The sequence below is a fragment of the Akebia trifoliata genome, chromosome 7, assembly GCF_017979445.1.
Source record: "Akebia trifoliata isolate Shusen 1 chromosome 7, ASM1797944v1, whole genome shotgun sequence".
Lineage (NCBI taxonomy): Eukaryota > Viridiplantae > Streptophyta > Magnoliopsida > Ranunculales > Lardizabalaceae > Akebia > Akebia trifoliata.
In genome coordinates, this window is record NC_141381.1 from 30,196,577 (window position 1) to 30,215,345 (window position 18,769).

General features: G+C 34.5%; 1 protein-coding gene and 1 pseudogene across 1 annotated transcript; one reads left to right on the forward strand and one right to left on the reverse strand.

Moving 5' to 3' along the window:
• The first annotated feature begins 338 nt into the window (after window positions 1–338).
• On the forward strand, window positions 339–1,514 carry LOC147398931 (peroxidase 31 pseudogene; annotated as a pseudogene).
• A 1,240-nt stretch (window positions 1,515–2,754) lies between these two features.
• ARL1 (ARG1-like 1) lies at window positions 2,755–10,236 on the reverse strand. Its single transcript, XM_086448307.1, has 12 exons — window positions 9,805–10,236; window positions 7,824–7,947; window positions 7,580–7,662; window positions 7,350–7,461; window positions 7,154–7,258; window positions 5,638–5,688; window positions 4,041–4,130; window positions 3,811–3,919; window positions 3,583–3,731; window positions 3,448–3,501; window positions 3,085–3,319; window positions 2,755–2,999 (listed from the first exon to the last, which is right to left on the reverse strand). Exons 1-11 carry the CDS (start codon window positions 9,945–9,947, stop codon window positions 3,095–3,097), a joined length of 1,245 nt encoding a protein of 414 aa, XP_086304433.1. The 5' UTR covers window positions 9,948–10,236; the 3' UTR covers window positions 2,755–2,999; window positions 3,085–3,094.
• Between the last annotated feature and the right edge of the window lie 8,533 nt (window positions 10,237–18,769).

Consider the following 18,769-nt stretch of genomic DNA (forward strand, 5'->3'; position numbering starts at 1 on the left):
ATTTTTCTTATGTATCCCGAGACAAATGATCTATGATTCTATGATGGGGTTATAGGTGTCAGATTACCACGACTTAAAAAAATGGTCATTCCTAATGTTAAAAGAGAAGGATGCTTTGAAGGAATCGTTAGTATTTGGCAAGTGTATTTTCGTCTTTTTCTTACGAGTTTCCCATTGGTCATGCTCGTCAAGGGAGCATATAATCAATTTTAGAGCTAAAGGGATGTCTTAAACATTCACTAAAATCCAGGGGTGTATTCTAAACTGTAAATTTACCCCTCAAAGAAAGACCTTTTATCTTTAGTCCTAAAAGGCTAAAACCCCTCCGCATTCCTCTTCTCAGTTCTCACTCTCCTCTGTTTTTCTCTCTCACACACAAACAGATCTACTCTCTCTCTCTCTCTCTCTCTCTGAAGCTCTCTTCCCTTCAACAATGGCCTCACCCTTCCTTCTCCTTCTCCTCATCTTCTCTTCTTCCCTCTTTTTCACTCCAACCCAATCAAGACTCACCACAAACTACTACACCAAATCATGCCCAAAACTCCAACAAATCATTCAAGACATCATCACCAACAAAGAAATCACCAACCCTACGACCGCTGCAGGAACCCTTCGTCTCTTCTTCCACGACTGTATGGTTTCAGGCTGCGATGCATCGGTTCTCATCACCTCCAACACCTTCAACAAAGCAGAACGCGATGCAGACATCAATCTCTCTCTACCAGGTGACGCCTTCGATGTAGTCGTCCGCATCAAAACCGCTCTCGAACTCCAATGCCCAGGCATCGTTTCCTGCTCCGACATTCTCGCACTCGCAACTCGTGATCTCGTCACCATGGTTGGTGGTCCCTTTTATCAAGTTCGATTAGGTCGTAAAGATGGGTTTTATTCCAAAGCTTCAAGTGTTGAAGGAAATCTCCCACGACCAACAATGGAGGTCTCACAGATCATCTCTATCTTCGCATCAAAGGGTTTCTCTGTAGCAGAGATGGTAGCATTAACTGGTGCCCACACAATTGGGTTTTCTCACTGTAAGGAGTTCTCTAATGGGATCTTCAATTACAGCAAAACTTCATCGATTGATCCAACAATGAACCCTAGATTTGCTGATGGATTGAAGAAGGCTTGTGAGAATTACCAATCGAATCCAACAATGTCTGCGTTTAACGATGTGATGACACCTAATAAATTCGATAACATGTATTATCAGAATCTGCCAAGAGGATTAGGGCTCTTAGCTTCGGATCGAGCAATGATTGTAGATTCGAGGACGAAGGGTTATGCGGAGACGTTCGCAGCGAATCAAACTGCGTTCTTTGAGGCATTTGCGAGAGCAATGGAGAAGCTTAGTGTGACTGGTGTGAAGATGGGAAGAAAGGGTGAGGTTCGACACAGATGTGATGCGTTTAATACTATTAAAACTTAGAATTATACGATGTAAGTCAATCAGGACCGTTGGATTTTAATCACGAGGATTGAAGAAGAAGAAGAAGAGGGAGGAATGATTGTGATGTTGATGTCGGTACACTTAATTCTTTGGTTATAAATTATGAATTATTTGATGATGATCTTTCTTGTCTCTTTGAAATAATATATTTGTATAATATACAATTATAATTTGTTTTTGCTAGACGTGTGTGTGTGTGGTGTAGCAAAGATTGATCTTTGCCACAACGTTTTGCATCTCAGAGAATCATTTTTTGTTGTGTGGTGGATCTATTTTATGTTTCAATTGCTCTCTTTTTTATTTTCTGTATTGCTGAGAAAAGTCCCTTCACTTTGGTTAAGTCTTTTTTTTTTTGGGATGCTATTCAACACACGGGACTCATGTGATTGTTGGTGGACCCAGATTCTATGAGCACTAGTGGAAAAATTTTGTGAGCAAATTTTTTTTCTCACGTTACATTACTTTGTACAAAACTTAAAGTGAAAGGGACGTGTCATTAGTTTGAAAATATCTCTAATATTCATCAAAACTTCGTGGGATGTATAAATCACTCTAAATTTTGTTTTCAAAGATTCAGCCCAAAATTTTTATGGTTATGCGTGCTCCACCTCGGCATCAGAAACAATGTACATTTTAATGTTGCTTCGGCATTATCCAATTTTGCAATTTTTAAATATCAGGTAAATCAACGTCTCGAATTTTTGAAACCATGCTTTTGAGAGTGTAACTATTGCCACACCAACTTTTACTAATACCACACCAGTTCCTTTATAAATCACCAAATATTGCACAGTTGATGTGGCAATAGCAACTCTCACAATTTAACGCATGTAATTTTAGGCCGTATTATGTATGTTGGAATTTGGAGTGTAAAACCACGCCCAATGGATTTTAAAAAAAAGGTAATGTTGACAACCACCCCTCCCTGAAGATGGAGGGGAGGGCGAACAACCACCATTTCAAAATTGAACGAAACAGATTTAATGTAGGCTCACGCAATGGCGAGATACTAGCAGGGGAGTTTGAACTTCTCCACAGTGGAGTAAGAAAAAAAAACTTAGGACTTTTACAGCAATCTACAAATATTGGATCTCTTTTTGCTGAGAAATATTTTCAGTTTTCATGTTCGGGGGAGGAGTTAGTTCTACTCTTGAGTTCACGTAAATAAGTCTGTCTATGCCACCCCAACGACATAAAACATATCCATTCTATGGGCAAGATCTTGGGATGCGCTATAGAACCCCAAGAATCTGCTGTTTATTGATTGATTAGTGAAACAGAAATAAAAGAAAAATAAATAAACACGATGCAGGGAAGGAAATAATTTTACAATAATAGTGAGTTCTCATCCTTTACATGCAAGAGTAATGGGAAAAAAAATTGTACCAGAACCACCATCTCCTCCACCGCTTGATGATCCATTTCGCCTTAAAGTAGGAAAGATGGAAATGTCCGACAAAACTATAACACAATTACAAAGGGTACAATAGGTTCACCACCCAATAGTTGCAGGTCGAAACTTGCCCCATAATTGTTCAAAGAGATCACAATCCTACACGATGAGAGCAGCAAAACCTTGTCAACATGGGAAAACACAATCACTAACAAGGTAAAAGATGGAATGTTAGGATGCTAACGTTACACTATTCAGCATGGCTTGGTCTTGTCCACTTTCAAGTGGATATTGAACCATTTCTTCTTCCTTGACCTATCCTTTGTTGTAGGCTTTTTGTGTCTCGCTGGGCGTTCTTCTTCCTTTTTAGACTCCTTGAAAGAACCTCTGACCTTACCGCTACTCGAACTTCTTTTCAGAGGCTGAGAAGTTGAGTATGAGGCATGGATTGTGTTCCTTTGCTTAAGAAGTTCATCAATCTAAAGGAACAAATAACAGATGACCAATCAAGATTATTGGAGCTCCACTTCAATAACAATCAATGAACTTGAATTTCATTTTCATAAAATTATGGAATTCGGACATGAAACATGAAGGATATACTCACAGCCTGCATTTCTTGGGCATATCTACTGGTCATCTCAGTGAATTGTGCCAGAACCTGTACACTCAACACGAATATAAGAGAAAAAAATATTTGTATTTTCAGGGTATGTAGAAGTGCTCATGCAAAAGTCTGAACCTCTCTGTACTCAGTCTCAAATTTAGAGAGTTCCGCCCTTTTAGTTAAAATTTGAGCTTCCACAGCTCTCAGTTTATCCTTTTCTTCTGTAAATGGTGCAGCACAAAGAACTTCTATGTTGTAGCTCGCACTTTTGAAAAAGTTGTCACCTGTAGTTTAGGCTCATCAGAGTGTATAATCAAGAAAAAGTACCACTCCTGACCAGATTCAAGAAGTTACACAACTGACCATAAACAGAAAAGATATGGGTGCCTGCTTTTAGTTCAGTTAGTTCACATGGCTGAAATCCGTCCAATTTTTTGAAGAAGGCAGCATCAGGATCCTTTGCTGCAGCCATCTGGAGCAGTTTTGAAAAGGCAGAAAGGGAAACAATGAGTAAAGATGTGATTTTATAGACCTATATATGTATTTTGAAGAATAAGTTGACTTCTACACTAGTTACAATGCTGTTAGCTCACCGAGTTCACTGCTTGATCCAACCGGTAAACAGGGAAACCAAGAAAATACATCCCAGCAGAAGTAACCTTCCCAGTCTTTGTGCTGTCCTCCTACATCATAAGTGATTTAGGTCATAAATGTAATTTCAACTAAAATAAAGCATTTTATGGATAAGAGCATGTACAATCAAGGATCCATGAAATTAATAAAAACCACGCAAATAACTAAGGTAACTTAGGGTAATAGAAGTGATTTATAATTATATATTCTCACTGAATTCGAAGCACTAAGGTGATAATATGATGAAAGAGAGTTGTAGTTGCCCATCTCAATTACCAACTAAGATCACCATGACCATCCATGGAGGAGCATCATGACCATTCATTGTCATTTTGTATTGATTTAATCCCTCCTAGGGTTATTTGAGCGGTGTACATTTGTAGGCTAGTTTCACAGGTTTGCTAGTTGCATATGCATTTAAATTGGTCAAAAGTAGTAAGCAGCGTACTAAATGAAGGTCAGTGGAGAAGTTATAATAAGATTTGTTCCTCTGTGGAAAAAAAAGAACAAGCTTTTAATAATGAAGCAATAGAAATGTATAGCTTCTACAGTACTTGTATGAACGCTCTATATAGAGTTGAATAGAGAAATAGATTTCATAGTTTAGGAATGTCCAAATGAAATAATCCTTAACGGTTTGCACTTAATCAATCCTAAAAAACCTCACAAGCCCTACCCACCACTATAGTTTAGGTCAATTTACAGGCCACTGTGTCTTTTCAAAAAGAAAGGGGGAAGGAGATGCATAAATAAATGAGTTGGGTTGGGCCACTAGACATACCAAAGCCCCAAAGGTCATGCCCAATCCTCAAAATAACCAGACCTAGTCCAGCCTGTCCTGAAAATAAATGTACTTAGTTACCTTGCCCAAGCCCAATCAATTGCGACCCAGACTGAACGCGAGCCAACCCAGCCCATTGACGGGAGAGCATGTACCCATTCAATGTAGGAGGCATGGCTCATCATATGCCAAAAGTCCCAGATATTTTTCAATCAGGCAGATTCAATAAATAGACTACTCATTTCATTAGTTACCACTCCCAAGTTCCAACAATTTGACCGACGTAAAGGAAGCCTCAAACAACAGTTGTTTGAAAATGAAATTCAGAAGGTAATTGTAAGGTCCCCCAAGACATGCTGGCTTTCTCATTCCCAGATCAGAAAATGAAACAATTGAGGCAAAAGCCCAAACCACATGATTCTTAACATAAAGGTCAAGGGAGAACAAGACACTGGAATTCACATGCTTTGGTAGTTCAATTAGAGGAAAAAGGAAATCTGTGAGTATGGAATGGGAGGGAATAAGTTCAAATCCAAGACATGACTGAGTAAATTAGAGGAACTGGTGAGAGCTGCAAAGACAATTTTAGGGTACCCTCCAACAGAGAAGACATAAATTGTGGTCAGAAACAATCTGCCAAAGTGCAAGTGTGTTAGTTACTTCATTCCCATCTGCAAATGGTTACACATTCGATATTAACCAAAGTTCGTCTCCATTTACTCCAATAGACTCGCTGTTCCAATTACATCAATAGAAAATCCTGATTATATTAGTACCTGTAATGCAAGGCTTAAACCACCATTCTCTACCTGCTCAAAGTACAATAACTGCACAGAAAGCACACCCATTAATAGCAAGAAAGGGTGTAGAATTAGTCAAATATATTTTTTGATCGGTTAATTAGTAAAATATATCAAATTACAGTAGTTAGTTGGCCCAAGATCGAAAAATAAGGAGCAAAATTCTTAAGAAATTGTACACTTCCACAATAAAGAAATGCTTACGGATGCTAGAGTTGGCATGGAAAGAGAGATAGAAAAAGTAAAGTTATGAAAAATAATCTATATTTGGAATTTAAGATAGCAACTATTATGAAAGGGTAAAACTTGGAGTCCACAAATTGGATCCCATGCTCCCATTTTTGGCCCAATGTGACACCCGGACAACACGATTGCTATTCAATCCAAATTCAATACTGGGGTGTCATTTGTGATGGGAAACTACATCCTCTGATTTCAAAGATTTCTAGAAGGTCCAAGTTTGAATTAATCCTCATCACATGAAAATGTTAGTGAGCTTGTCATTTATGGAGAAAGAGTCTGCTAGACCATAGCCAATCTAATATGTCAGGAATGAAGCAAGACACCACTTCAACCGTAAGTCATACAAACTAGTAAAAGAAAGCATGGCAACTGTTTCACATGCTACACACTAAATGAAGGAACTGACCATTTTTGCAATAAGACCATGTCATAACAGGAGCTATGCTACATATAACTTATTTTTATGATTGATAAGCCTGTTTTAGTGAAATCAGTATTCTATTTAATTCCATGAGATTGTTGAATGTACTTATAGTGGCAAAGTCAAATGTTCAGTGAGATAGAGTGAAGCTACAAGTTCTCAATTTAAATAAAAACATGTCTTAGTTGGGCTGTCATTTCTTGTACAAATATCTGAATGAATTTATTAATAAGGTACTGTAATTTTAGGAGGTTAAATGGATAGATCTAAGAATTTGAAAGTGTTTTAAACTAGTACATTAACGTGTTTTTAAGGATGCCCTGGTTTGAATGTGTTCACAATAATGAAAAATAAAAATAAAGAGGACGTGAAAAGGACCCACTTTATAATGTTATACTTCATAATTTTGTTTTATTTTTTATGTGTAAACCGATGAAGAAAGGGGGTGTGCGTTACACCTCATAATTTGTTTGACTACAAATGAAAGAAACAATTCTCCACTGTATTTAATATATCTAATACCTAACATGGCTTTCAGTTGACTATTGCCTCATTTAAATGTTGACTTATTTACTTTAGGCAGTTGAGTTCAGACCTTATATCAGAAGACTAAAATATCATCCTTTGTTTCTATCTTGGAGATCATTGTTGTTTCAATTTTTAAACATTATTATATCTTCTATTGTTCCAATATATAAATATTACGACATGTTACAAAGGTGACTCTTAGTTATCCCAACTTTAAGAACCTTCTTAAAGTAGAACGCAACACCAAATGTCAGCAATTGTCAGAGAACATGTCTGAGGGGACTAATACTATGCACAAACCTTGAATTTGCTTTTGTCCGGTGATTGCACTCGACAAACAAACCCTGATTGTGCTTCTTGTTCTGTTATTGTTACAGAATAGAAGTGCGCACATTGCTTCTCAACCTGCAAAAAGATGAGAATGTTTTCAATTGCGTCCACTAGATTAAGATATAAAGAGCAAAGGCAAGATACAAAAATTGGTCAAATATATAACCTTTTTAAACAAAGATTGCCCCAGTTGAAGTGGACGAATGGTTACCATTCCGTTCAAAGCCTCCTCCAAGACAGTTGCTGATACAGTGGTCTTAATTGGCACACCAAGCTTACTAATGTATTGTACAGATAAGAACATAACTGAGTGCATCATTAAGTGGCCAAAAGCTCATGAGTACATGAAACTCCACAACAATTAAAAAATCAGTCCTTCACTGAAAAAAATCTTACCTAAAAAGTGCAGCAAACATGGTGTTCACAGCTCCCAAACTTGAAAGATCTAGCTCCAATTCTTGGCTTTCTGATTCGATAGCCTGAGCAAAAGTGATTCACACCAGTGTTCAACATCAACTCAAAAGAATAAAAACCGAAGAACTGTCAACACATTAAGATCTCTAAATAACCCCAAAATTATAGCATGAATATTGTGACTGTGAGATATAGCATTCACTACATGCCCGCCTAAATATCTTACCTCAAAACCAGCAGTGTCATACTGATGTCGTTTGTCTGGATCAGACAGAATATTATATGAAAATGTGACTTCCTTAAACATATCAGCTGCCTTAGGATCATTTGCATTTTTGTCAGGATGGTACCTGAAAATGCATGATAATAGTATAAGAAAATGATATATCCACTAAAAAAAATAGCAGAACAGTAGAAAATTCAAAGAACAACATAGAACACAAAAGAAGTTTAAATGTAAATAAAATAAAATAACCTTAACAATATAAAACCTTTTCATGGACGAGAAAATCATTGGGCACAATGGTACTACAGACCTGGGTTTCATATATGTCTTCACCCACTTGCCTACCAAAAAGGTTACTCGAATCCTATTGGGTTCAGTGAATAGTAACAAAGTTTGGATTTGGTAATCATTTGTTGGGGATTCAATTTGGTTAGTTCGGATAAATTTTGGAGATTAAACAAAATATGTTTTTTGGGTTTCTTACCAAAACCTATATCTTCAACCTAAACCCTATCTTCTTCTTGATGTTTGAATGTTGAAAAAACTAAAATTTTGGTGGTGAAGGGTAAAAATGTTACCATATTTCACGATCAAGTGAGAAATCATCAATTAATTCGTTGATTTAATCGGCTAATCCCTTATTCAGAGAATTTTACGAATTTTTTGAAAAATTCGGAGAATTTTGTGACTACTAGTTCGGTCCCACTTTGACACGAAGTTTTGAAGGTGCAAAATTGGTAAATTGGTAAGTCTGTGAGTGGTAATACCATAGATTAGGCCATCAACGTTCATACCCACCTTCACTAGCTTGCCAACCAGGAAAAGAAATGGTACTATGGCCACAATATACTTTTGATTCAAAAGAATAACACAGAATGAGTGTAATAATAAAATTGTGAGACCCTGCTGCCAAATTCTCATCAGGGTTAAGCTCTACATGAGTCTTTGGCATTTTTCATATCTGATAGGAATTCTTCTACTTGCTTAAGATTTTAAAGTATGGATTCTAGAGATGGTTAATCAGGTAGGGACCACTACAAGCAAGATTTGATGGTTTTCTACTTTAAGTGAGATGGGATGAAATGTGCTACGATATCATTCTTATGTGAGCTACACCAAAGTACTATGTAGATAATTCTCATGCAAAAATTTGGTCGGAATTCCCGTTACTAATTTCAGCAATAATACTTCAAATTTGAGTTATATGCATTTTTTATACATATGAAAAACATAAAATATACTAGAACATTTGAGGAACAAAATTATATCTTTCTCTGATAATAGTTTCTGTCGAGTACTTTTGAGTTCTCTTAAAGCAACAATCATGTTCTAATGATTACATATGTAAAGAAGAAAAATGCCCACATCTTTGTAAGTAGGTTATGAAGTCTTCAACGAATCAATAGGTCTTATCTTAATTAGCTGCAATGGGTCACTGACGACAACTTCCCAGGTCGAATATAATAAGCCAAATCAAAGAAATTGGCCTTCAATACTAATATACCACATCTAAGGGGCACAAACAATTAGTGCCCAACAAGGGATTAAAAATATTTAAAAAAGAAAAGAAAAAAGAAGTAAATTGAGATGGGTTGGGCATGTGTAATAAAAATCAATGATGGCGTAAGTTTGGGATAATAGAAAAAAGATTTGAAACCACATGATTTAACAGAAAATAAAGCTATAAATTGGATTAAATGGTAAAAAAGAATTCATTTTGCTGAAACCGATGATTGAGATGAAGCATTGTGAATGAAGGTGACAATGCATGTTGATCTAAAGCTGGAATCAGACCACACCAACGTATATGGGAAAGCGAACCCCCGAAATTTAACAACAACAACAAAACAAAAAAAAAAAAAACGAAATCTCAGGCCCAAAAAGCCAACTTTCACATATAAAAACATTTCAAAACCTAAAAAATGAACTAATCGACAAAGAAAAAATAAAAAACTACAAAAGAAACATAAAATTAGCTTACCTAAGAGCCATTTTTCGGTAAGCGCTCTTAATTTCCTGATCTGTTGAGTTACGAGAGACACCGAGAACCTCGTACAGATCTCTTCGTTGTTGCTTCGCGGCCTCATTCTTCTCTGATTTCGAAGAGAAGCCGTTAGCTGGCATTTTTAACTTAGATTCAGATTAAGCAAAGCAACCCTAGAAATCTCTCTGCTTGAAGGAACTCTCAGACGAAATCTCACAGAAATATATGGATCTGAGAGAGAAATTAACTTCTCAGTCTCTCATTTCTCTTCAATTAAAACGAATTCGATCTTCGAAATAGCTTAAAGGGCATCGATAAACCCTAGCAAGACCAGTAGATCGAGAGAGAGAGAGAGAGAGCAGAGGGGACAAGAGAACGAGAAATTGGAGGGGAAATTCGGTGGCATTTTCTTAGAATCTTTTAATAAATAATAACAGAGACATTTATAAAGCGCGTGGTGCGTAGTACGCATCTACTGCTTTGGGTGTACTCACACGAAAGCACTGCAACAGTGCCATCTCTCAACATCGTAAATCGTAACTTCACCCTCATATAATAAATAAAGAGAGATTCTATAGCCACACCAACTTTTAATAAGTGGACCCAATTCATATGATATCAACAAAACAATTCATATGAATCATCCGGGATGAGTCGATCTCGTTCATTGAACAAGACGTCAAGATGAGTTTTAAAATCAAGATTTGCACACATTTGAAATGCTCTTAGTAAAATTTGGTGTGGCAGTAGAAGCTCTTGCTGAAAGGGGATGCGTAGTGCGCACCGAGGCACTTGTTTGCATTATAGTGTTTTTTTCAGAAAGACGAAATTCAAACTTGTTGGACTTTTACTGTCTGGAAAAAGTCAAAAACAAAATGATGGAAGTTCGAAGTTCGAACCAACAATAAAGTGGGAAATGAACTTTGAAATATTGATGAGATTGTCGCGTTAATTGACACAAATACCCTTGTAATGTAATGGAGTTGTTCTTGACCAGCTCGATACTTCACAAAAGCTTGTTGACAAAAGCTTATTCCAAATATTTGAGATTCACTAGACGAATCTTCTTCATTCATTCCACTCATTTCAAAATCAAACCTTATGCCATCGAGACGAAGTTCATCCTTGTTAAAAGTTTGCACGTCCCCACAAAATCTATTTAGATCTTGTTGCAAATTTTTGCAGAGCACGACTTCATTGGACATTATGTTTAACAATGTGCTGACATGGCAGTCCACATATAACATAAATTTCTTTCCTCGATATAATTTAATATATATTTACTTAAGAAAATCAGCGGTCCAACAGTTAATTTTTTATTGATAAAAGGTATTTTGAGTAATGGATTAAAATCAGGGTGAAAACTGGCAATCTAAACCGTCGAGTTTCAATGGGTAAAGGGTATTTTGGGTAATGAGTTAAAATCGGACTAAAAACCGATGGTTCAAACGTTGATTTTTGAAAATCAATTGCCTCATAGTCGATTTATTACTTTTTTTTTTTTTTTATAAATTCTTAAAAATTATTATTATTTAATAATTAACCAAATATATATATGTATTTCACGGATTTTCCCGTATAATAATACGATCTTTTCATATTCCAATCATTAACTTCTCCAAGATGTCATTGAAAGAAAAACCTTTAATTATGCAATAAGATGGTTATAAATGACTCAACAATAATAATGCAAATTAGCATGTTGGGAAGAAAATTTGCATTTATATTTATTAGAGTTAGGTTGTCAATGGATTGTAACAGACTTAAATATTCATTAGATTCAAAAATTTAGGTTTGGAATGAGGATTTGGGTCTTGATAAGAACCAATCCGACAAGAACCTGATTTGGTGGCTCATAAAATAATTTATGATAAAAAATATCCCCGATCTGATAAGACGTGACAATTATATTATTTAATATATTGATATTTCTGGTTTAGTGTTTCTAACGTACTTAGGATCGAATTTTCATATTTTTCTAGTTCTAGATTTTTTCAATTCCAATTCTAAAATAAGAGGATTGTTTCACGTTCTTTACATGTAAATATTTTTTCTTCAAAACATGTAAGAAAAAAAATTCTTTAAAAAACACACATTATCCCTAAAAGCATCAATAATATAATTACAATTTGTTACAGTAAATGTACAAGTTAACTTTGTTTTCAAAAAAAATATTTAAAATTCATCCTCCATACAAATAATAATATTTATAAGATAAGATAGATATTTTAAATTAGAATACATAATAATTTACATAAAACAAAATTGATTTAACACCTAACTTGGTAGGTAGGGAAGTCTCAACAATTTATAATATAAAAAGAGTGTGAATCTTATGCGCCTAGGGTGGAGGATTGAAACTTTCTTCCCACACTTCAATTCATGCCATATAAGTCACAATCCAATAAATTAATGTCTAAAATATCTCTTTTTTCAAATTTTCTTGAATTATAGCTTATGTGACATGTATTGAGGTGTGGGAGCTGGTGGCATACGATCTGGACCCGATGTAAAAAATGACAAAATAAATAAATTCTAGGCATTTAAGTGATTTCAGTTCCTTTTAGATTTAATTTTATTCGAATGTTTAAAAAAAAGATTTAGAATTAGGATTTTCGATTTTGAATTTTGATTCCAATTCACAATTGGTTTCAGTTAAATGGGTACCCATTGAAAGCCCTAAATTTCACATTATCTATTTTATGTGAAATGTGATGCCAATGCTCATATTTTTTTGTTATATTTTTATCAAATAGTATGTGATTGGATTAGGTTCAAAACACTATATATTATATTGGATAGTCCTAGAACTTAAAATAGTTGGTCTATCTATATTTCCATGAAAGTATTTTGAATTAAATATTTTATTTTTTTGGATATTAAATTATTCTACCTAATCTCTAATGTTAGGTTAGAATTTCCAAAAAGGACTTGGTGCAATTGAGATTTTCCATGAAAGGTCATGTCATTGAACTAATGCTTATAAGTGCAACCATTTATTTGAACCAATTAAATTAAATATATTTATAAGTGAGACCCACAAGTGCGACAATTAAATGATTGGTTTTATATAGAAATATGAATTATTATTGAACAATTTAAGAAGAATTATAAAATTTTAACTTTTGGTGTCATTGGTTCGGCAATAAAGCAGCTTGCACTTGATTCACATTTGGGTTTTAGTCAATAAGTGAGGACTTATGTCAAGGGGAATCCCAGAATTTAGAATACAGGGGGTGTTATTCATCAAGTTGTGGATACAAGGGGCTATTAGGAAAAATCCACTAATTACATTTGGATAAATTATTTCTTTGTAGAATTTATCAAGTTCATTAGGACATTATAGTAAACTTGTATGACAACTAAGTTTAAGAGAAATAACCAATTTGGGTTTGGTAAAAAATTAAGAAAATTGCAACGACCCTAAAATCACGGCTTGATTAATTTTTAAAAGAATTGTGATAATATGACGCTCCCTTTTGACAAACACCACTCTACGCCCCCATCATAGAACCGTAGATCAAATGCATTGGGATATACAAGAAAAAGATTTATGATTCTACATATCTTGAGATAAATGATGGACGATGGGGCATTTGTCAGAAGGGGGCGTCATACTATCAGGACTCTTTTTTAAATTATAGAAACATCATTTTTATAATATAATATTCAAAAATCTTTTAATTAATATTTTAAATTATATAAAAGTTATTTTGATGCATGTGCATTTGCACATGTCACCTTCTAGTTACTATAATGAGAGAAGGGTGAGCATTGGTAACAGAAATCCAAATTAGATATAATAAAAAAATTTATTTGTTTATGAGTTTGAAATAATCCATTTACAATAATATAAAATAAATCAATAATTGTATCTTTCAACTAGGTGTGTTCACGAGTGGAGCCAGGTTTTTGCCCATGTGAGGGCAACCAAGAGTATAAATTTTTGTGTGGGGACAAATAAGAGTGAAAAAAAAATTGTTGTGAGGGCAATTAAGATTGGAAAAAAAAATTGTGGGGGCAATAATGGCAGACTTTTTTATCCGTCACTAAAATCTGTTGCAGTATCTTACTAATTCATAGACTTTGAAAATTCTTGTGGGGGCAAGTGCCCCCACTCTAAATCCGCCAATGAGAGGTTTCAATGGGTACCATTTAGCTGGAATCAAAGAGCCTGGCTTTGCTTTCCTTTTTATTGGAATTGATTAGAGTGGAGTCTAATATGGAATCAAACTGATACGAACCAGAACCATTAGTTTGTATCTAATGGGCACTCACGAGTACCCCAAATCAATTTATTTTGTCATTTATTTTTACATATACATGATTTTAGATTTTCCTATTTTTAAAAATTACTTCAACTTTTCTTATAGTTTATCACTTGTAAAGAAGATGAATTTTAATTTTTGAAAAAAATGATCATTAATTCATATTTTTAGTGGATCAAATTATAATTAAGTTGATACTTTGTATATAATATGTTATTTTTTATAATGAAATTTTTTAATAATAATTTAGAAGCTTTTTTTCCCATTAGATTCTTGAGAATCGAAACGGACAGGTAACCACAATTCTTAGCGGTTTCGATTCCGATCCCACTTATTTTATAGAAATTGACAAAAACTGGACCAGAACGGACCCATTGACACCCCTACTTTCATCGTTCTCTTGACAAGTAAGAGAATGTAGAATGGAAAGAACTCACAATTTTGGGATTTAATCTTGACATGAAATCTTGATTATAACTTTCAATTTTATTCTAGTTTAACTTTACTGTGTTTTTCTTCTTCTACCCTCGTTTCCAAGAATATTCACTAAACTCAATGTAGTGGCTTTTTTCTCTTTTTTTCAATAATAGCTTCCATTCCTGGTGCAAATTGAGATCGCACTATGAAAAAATGGAAAAATAATGATAACACAATCACACAAAATGCAAGGATTTATGTGATTCGACAATGTACCTACATCTACGAAACAAAACAAGAACAATCACTAGTTTCTTATAAGTTTTATAACCTTAGAGATCTCTATCTATATAACCGAGAGTTACTAAAATGTGTAAAACTCCTCAAAACAGAAATCCCCCAAAAATTAGAAAATCCTTAAGAAAATATCACACGACTACCCTTTTTGTACCTCTTAAAAAATTCAAGCTGGGGGCTTTGCCCTTGCACCTCTGCAGCTCTACATAGATACAAGGCATTTACACAATACACACATCAAATCTCCATCTAACGGTGGAAAATTAATTTTCGAATGTGAACCCATCACCAGGGCACCGATATATATATATATATATATATATATATATATATATATATATATATAGGATCCGTATACACGCAAAGCTACAACCTGTTTTCTCTTATATGGGCAAAAATGTTTGGAATGAGCTGATTTTTTGTGAAGATGATCTCTATGGTGAGGAGATCATCCTTGCTAAAAATCAGCCCATTATGAAATTTCTAGCCCCATGTTTACAAGTTGAAAAATTTTAGATCGTCCAATTTTTGTAAATCACTTTTGATGGGGTTAAAAGTTTTGGAATGGAATGATTTCTTGCAAGGATGATCCCCTCACCACAGAGATCATATATATATAAATGGGTGGGGCTCCGTAGACACATAAAGCTACTCATAAAGCTACAACGTTTTTGTCTTATATGGTTAAAAAGGTTCGGAATGAGCTACTTTTTTGTGAGGATGATCTTTATGGTGAGAAGATCATTCTTGATATATATATATATATATGGGTCGGGTTCCTGCAACACACATATAGACAACGTGTTTGTCTTATATGGGCAAAAATGTTTGGAATGGGTTGATTTTTTGTGAGGATGATCTCTGTGATAAGGGGATCATCCTGGCAAAAAATCATCCCATTCCAAAACTTGTAACCCCATCAAAATTGATTTACAAAAATTGGACGGTCTATAATTTTTTAACAAAAATTGGACGGTCTAGAAGTTTCATAATTAGCTGATTTTTGGCAAGGATGATCTCCTCACCACAGAGATCATCTTCACAAAAAATCAGCCCATTCCAAACATTTTTGCCCATATAAGACAAAACACGTTGTCTATATGTGTGTTGAAATGGTTGTCGTTTGAACCTGACCCATATATATATATATATATGGGTGGGGCTCCGTAGACACATAAAGCTACTCATAAAACTACAATGTTTTTGTTTTATATGGTTAAAAAGGTTCGGAATGGGCTGATTTTTTGTGAGGATGATCTCTATGGTGAGAAGATCATCCTTGCCAAAAATCAGCTCATTATGAGACTTCTAGCCCCATGTTTACAAGTTGAAAAAGTTTAGACTGTCCAATTTTTGTAAATCACTTTTGATGGGGTTAGAAGTTTTGGAATGGGGTGATTTTTTGCAAGGATGATCCCCTCACCACAGAGATCATCCTCACAAAAAATCAGCCCATTCCTAACTTTTTTAACCATATAAGACAAAAATATTGTAGCTTTATGAGTAGTTTTATGTGTCTACAGAACCCCACCCTATTTATATATATATATATATATATATATATCTGAACACCTGATTGTTTAGATCTTAAGAACAGTCTTAGCATCCAAGGGACAGGCATATATTACCTCCACGTTGATTAGATTTTCCTTGAGATATGAAACATTGGGATGGTCAAGTTGACGAGACCGAGTTCAAATCATTTACAGTGGTGAGATGCTCCATGGCTTTGGGTACCATAGCAATCATCCCTGGTCTTCAACGTAAGAGATGCATTTGGGCCGGGCTGGCCCAAGGAGTATCGAAGCCTGATCCGATTTAAGACTAATCCTGTACTATACATATGACCTAGTGGGCTATCTAATGTATATGAATTTATGGTCCATTATAAAAATGGTGATATCCATCCCTCTAGATTTTGATTACCAAATATTCTTGACTTTGGTCTTCTTAGACTAATAAAAATGATTTAAATGCCCTTGACAAAAAAACCTTTGGTTTTTTCTACCAAAATGAGAGCTGCTACTGGCACCACATCCTTTACTTATTACACCCCTATTTCTTAAATTGTTTATCACACTTCACACCCCAATTAAAGATTAAAACACATCCTTCAAACATTACAAAGGTATGGCCCAAATGATAATCTCAAACATTACAGAACATCTTTTTTTATCGATAACATTACAAAACATTATAACACTCTTTATTACAATTTCAATAGTTGTTTACAATTACGATTAGACTCATATAAAATCCTAAATCTCCAAAAGAATAAAAATCTAGCAAAAGAAAAGGGGCGGGGGGGGGGGGGGGGGGGCGGAGCTTCCATTGGTATTTGCACCCCAACTTTTACTTTTTCTCAACCATACACCTATTTTTTTTAAAAATGAGATGTAATAAGTAAACTTTGGGGTGCCAATAGCAGCTCTCTAAAAAAAATCTTTCAATCTGCATCTTTCCAAAAAAAAAAAAAAAAAAAACTTTCTTCTTGTTGAAGTTGATAGATGAAGAATCTTTAGGAGTGGGCCCCACAGTGATGGAACTGACCCGGGCCGGTCCAAAACCAGCCCATGTGCATGGAACAACCACTCCTTGTCTTTCACCCACTCAAATTTCCACATTTCAACACCTAACACTTCGGGTGAGATTAATAAATAATCCAGTTTATATTTTTCATCCGAGTCAATCCATTTTTATATTTTTCATATAAATAAGTTAATTTTAAAAATTAATTTTTATACAAAGTAATGTTTCTGATTAACATCAATTAACAACCCAGTATATAATATAATTAATGATAATATTTAAATATAAATATGTATTTTTTTCTTTAAATCTATTAAAAAAAAAGACTTTAACTCATCCTAGACGATCGAGATGTCTAGGGTCAAATCATTTTCATAAGAAACTGTGAAACCATTTAAAAATTTACTTGCAATTCCGACAAATTGACTTTCTTGAGATACGAGTAAACAATATCTACGGTTATATGCACACCCTCCACGTCAGAAATGTGAGAATCCCAATGTCACCCCAACATTACTCTTATTATTATTTTTTTATTTTGCATCTGGCCTCTACTAGAATTATAGATTATAGATGAGAAAAATGCTCATATTCAAAAGCATTTGCATTAGTGTATGTAATTTGTAGATGATGTATCATCATTAGATGAGATTAGAAAGCGAATCAAAATAAAACTCGATTTGTGTAGAGAAATGTCGAAGCCCAAGAGCTTTAGAATAACTACAACCAAATGCAACCCAGCAAATGATAATGGTCAAGAAGTACTTTGAAATGACCACTTTGTTTACCTCAGTTTATATACATAAAAAATGAAATGCTTTATGCATACTAGCCAAATTAAACCATTTTTTTAAAAATATAATTTGAATAGTAAAACCAACTATGATTTATAGGTTGAATGATGGGAAGGCGAAAAGATAATATTTAATAAGTTGATTGTAATAGAGGTGCGAATGTGGAGGTGAATGATTGTAATAACTAGGGAAGATAAAATTTACAGAAATTGATTTGAAAATTTTTAGAAGTGATCACAATAGGTGTTAAATTAAGTGAGAGTCAATTGAAATAGTTTGGATATGTTTAATCAAGGTTAATTATAACCTAGTCAAAATAAATTGATTTTTAAGTTGAAGATCATAACAATACGGGAGGAAGAGCCAAAAGAATGTGGACAGAGACACTGAAGGAAAATTTGTACATAAAATAATAAAAGATTTGATTTGAATATTTTTCTTTTTAAAATTTTTTATAACAAAGGTGCCACATACCTTTTGGGATATGAACTAATCTTTATTGTTGCACACTTCGACCCGACGAAAGTTTTCTAACATGCAATAGGGTGGATCAGGAGATCATCAATTTTGAATCCACGACTAGAGAGAGCATACTCTTGTCGCTAGTTTTACTACTAAGCCAACCCTTAAGGTAAAAACTTGACACTTTGGACATGG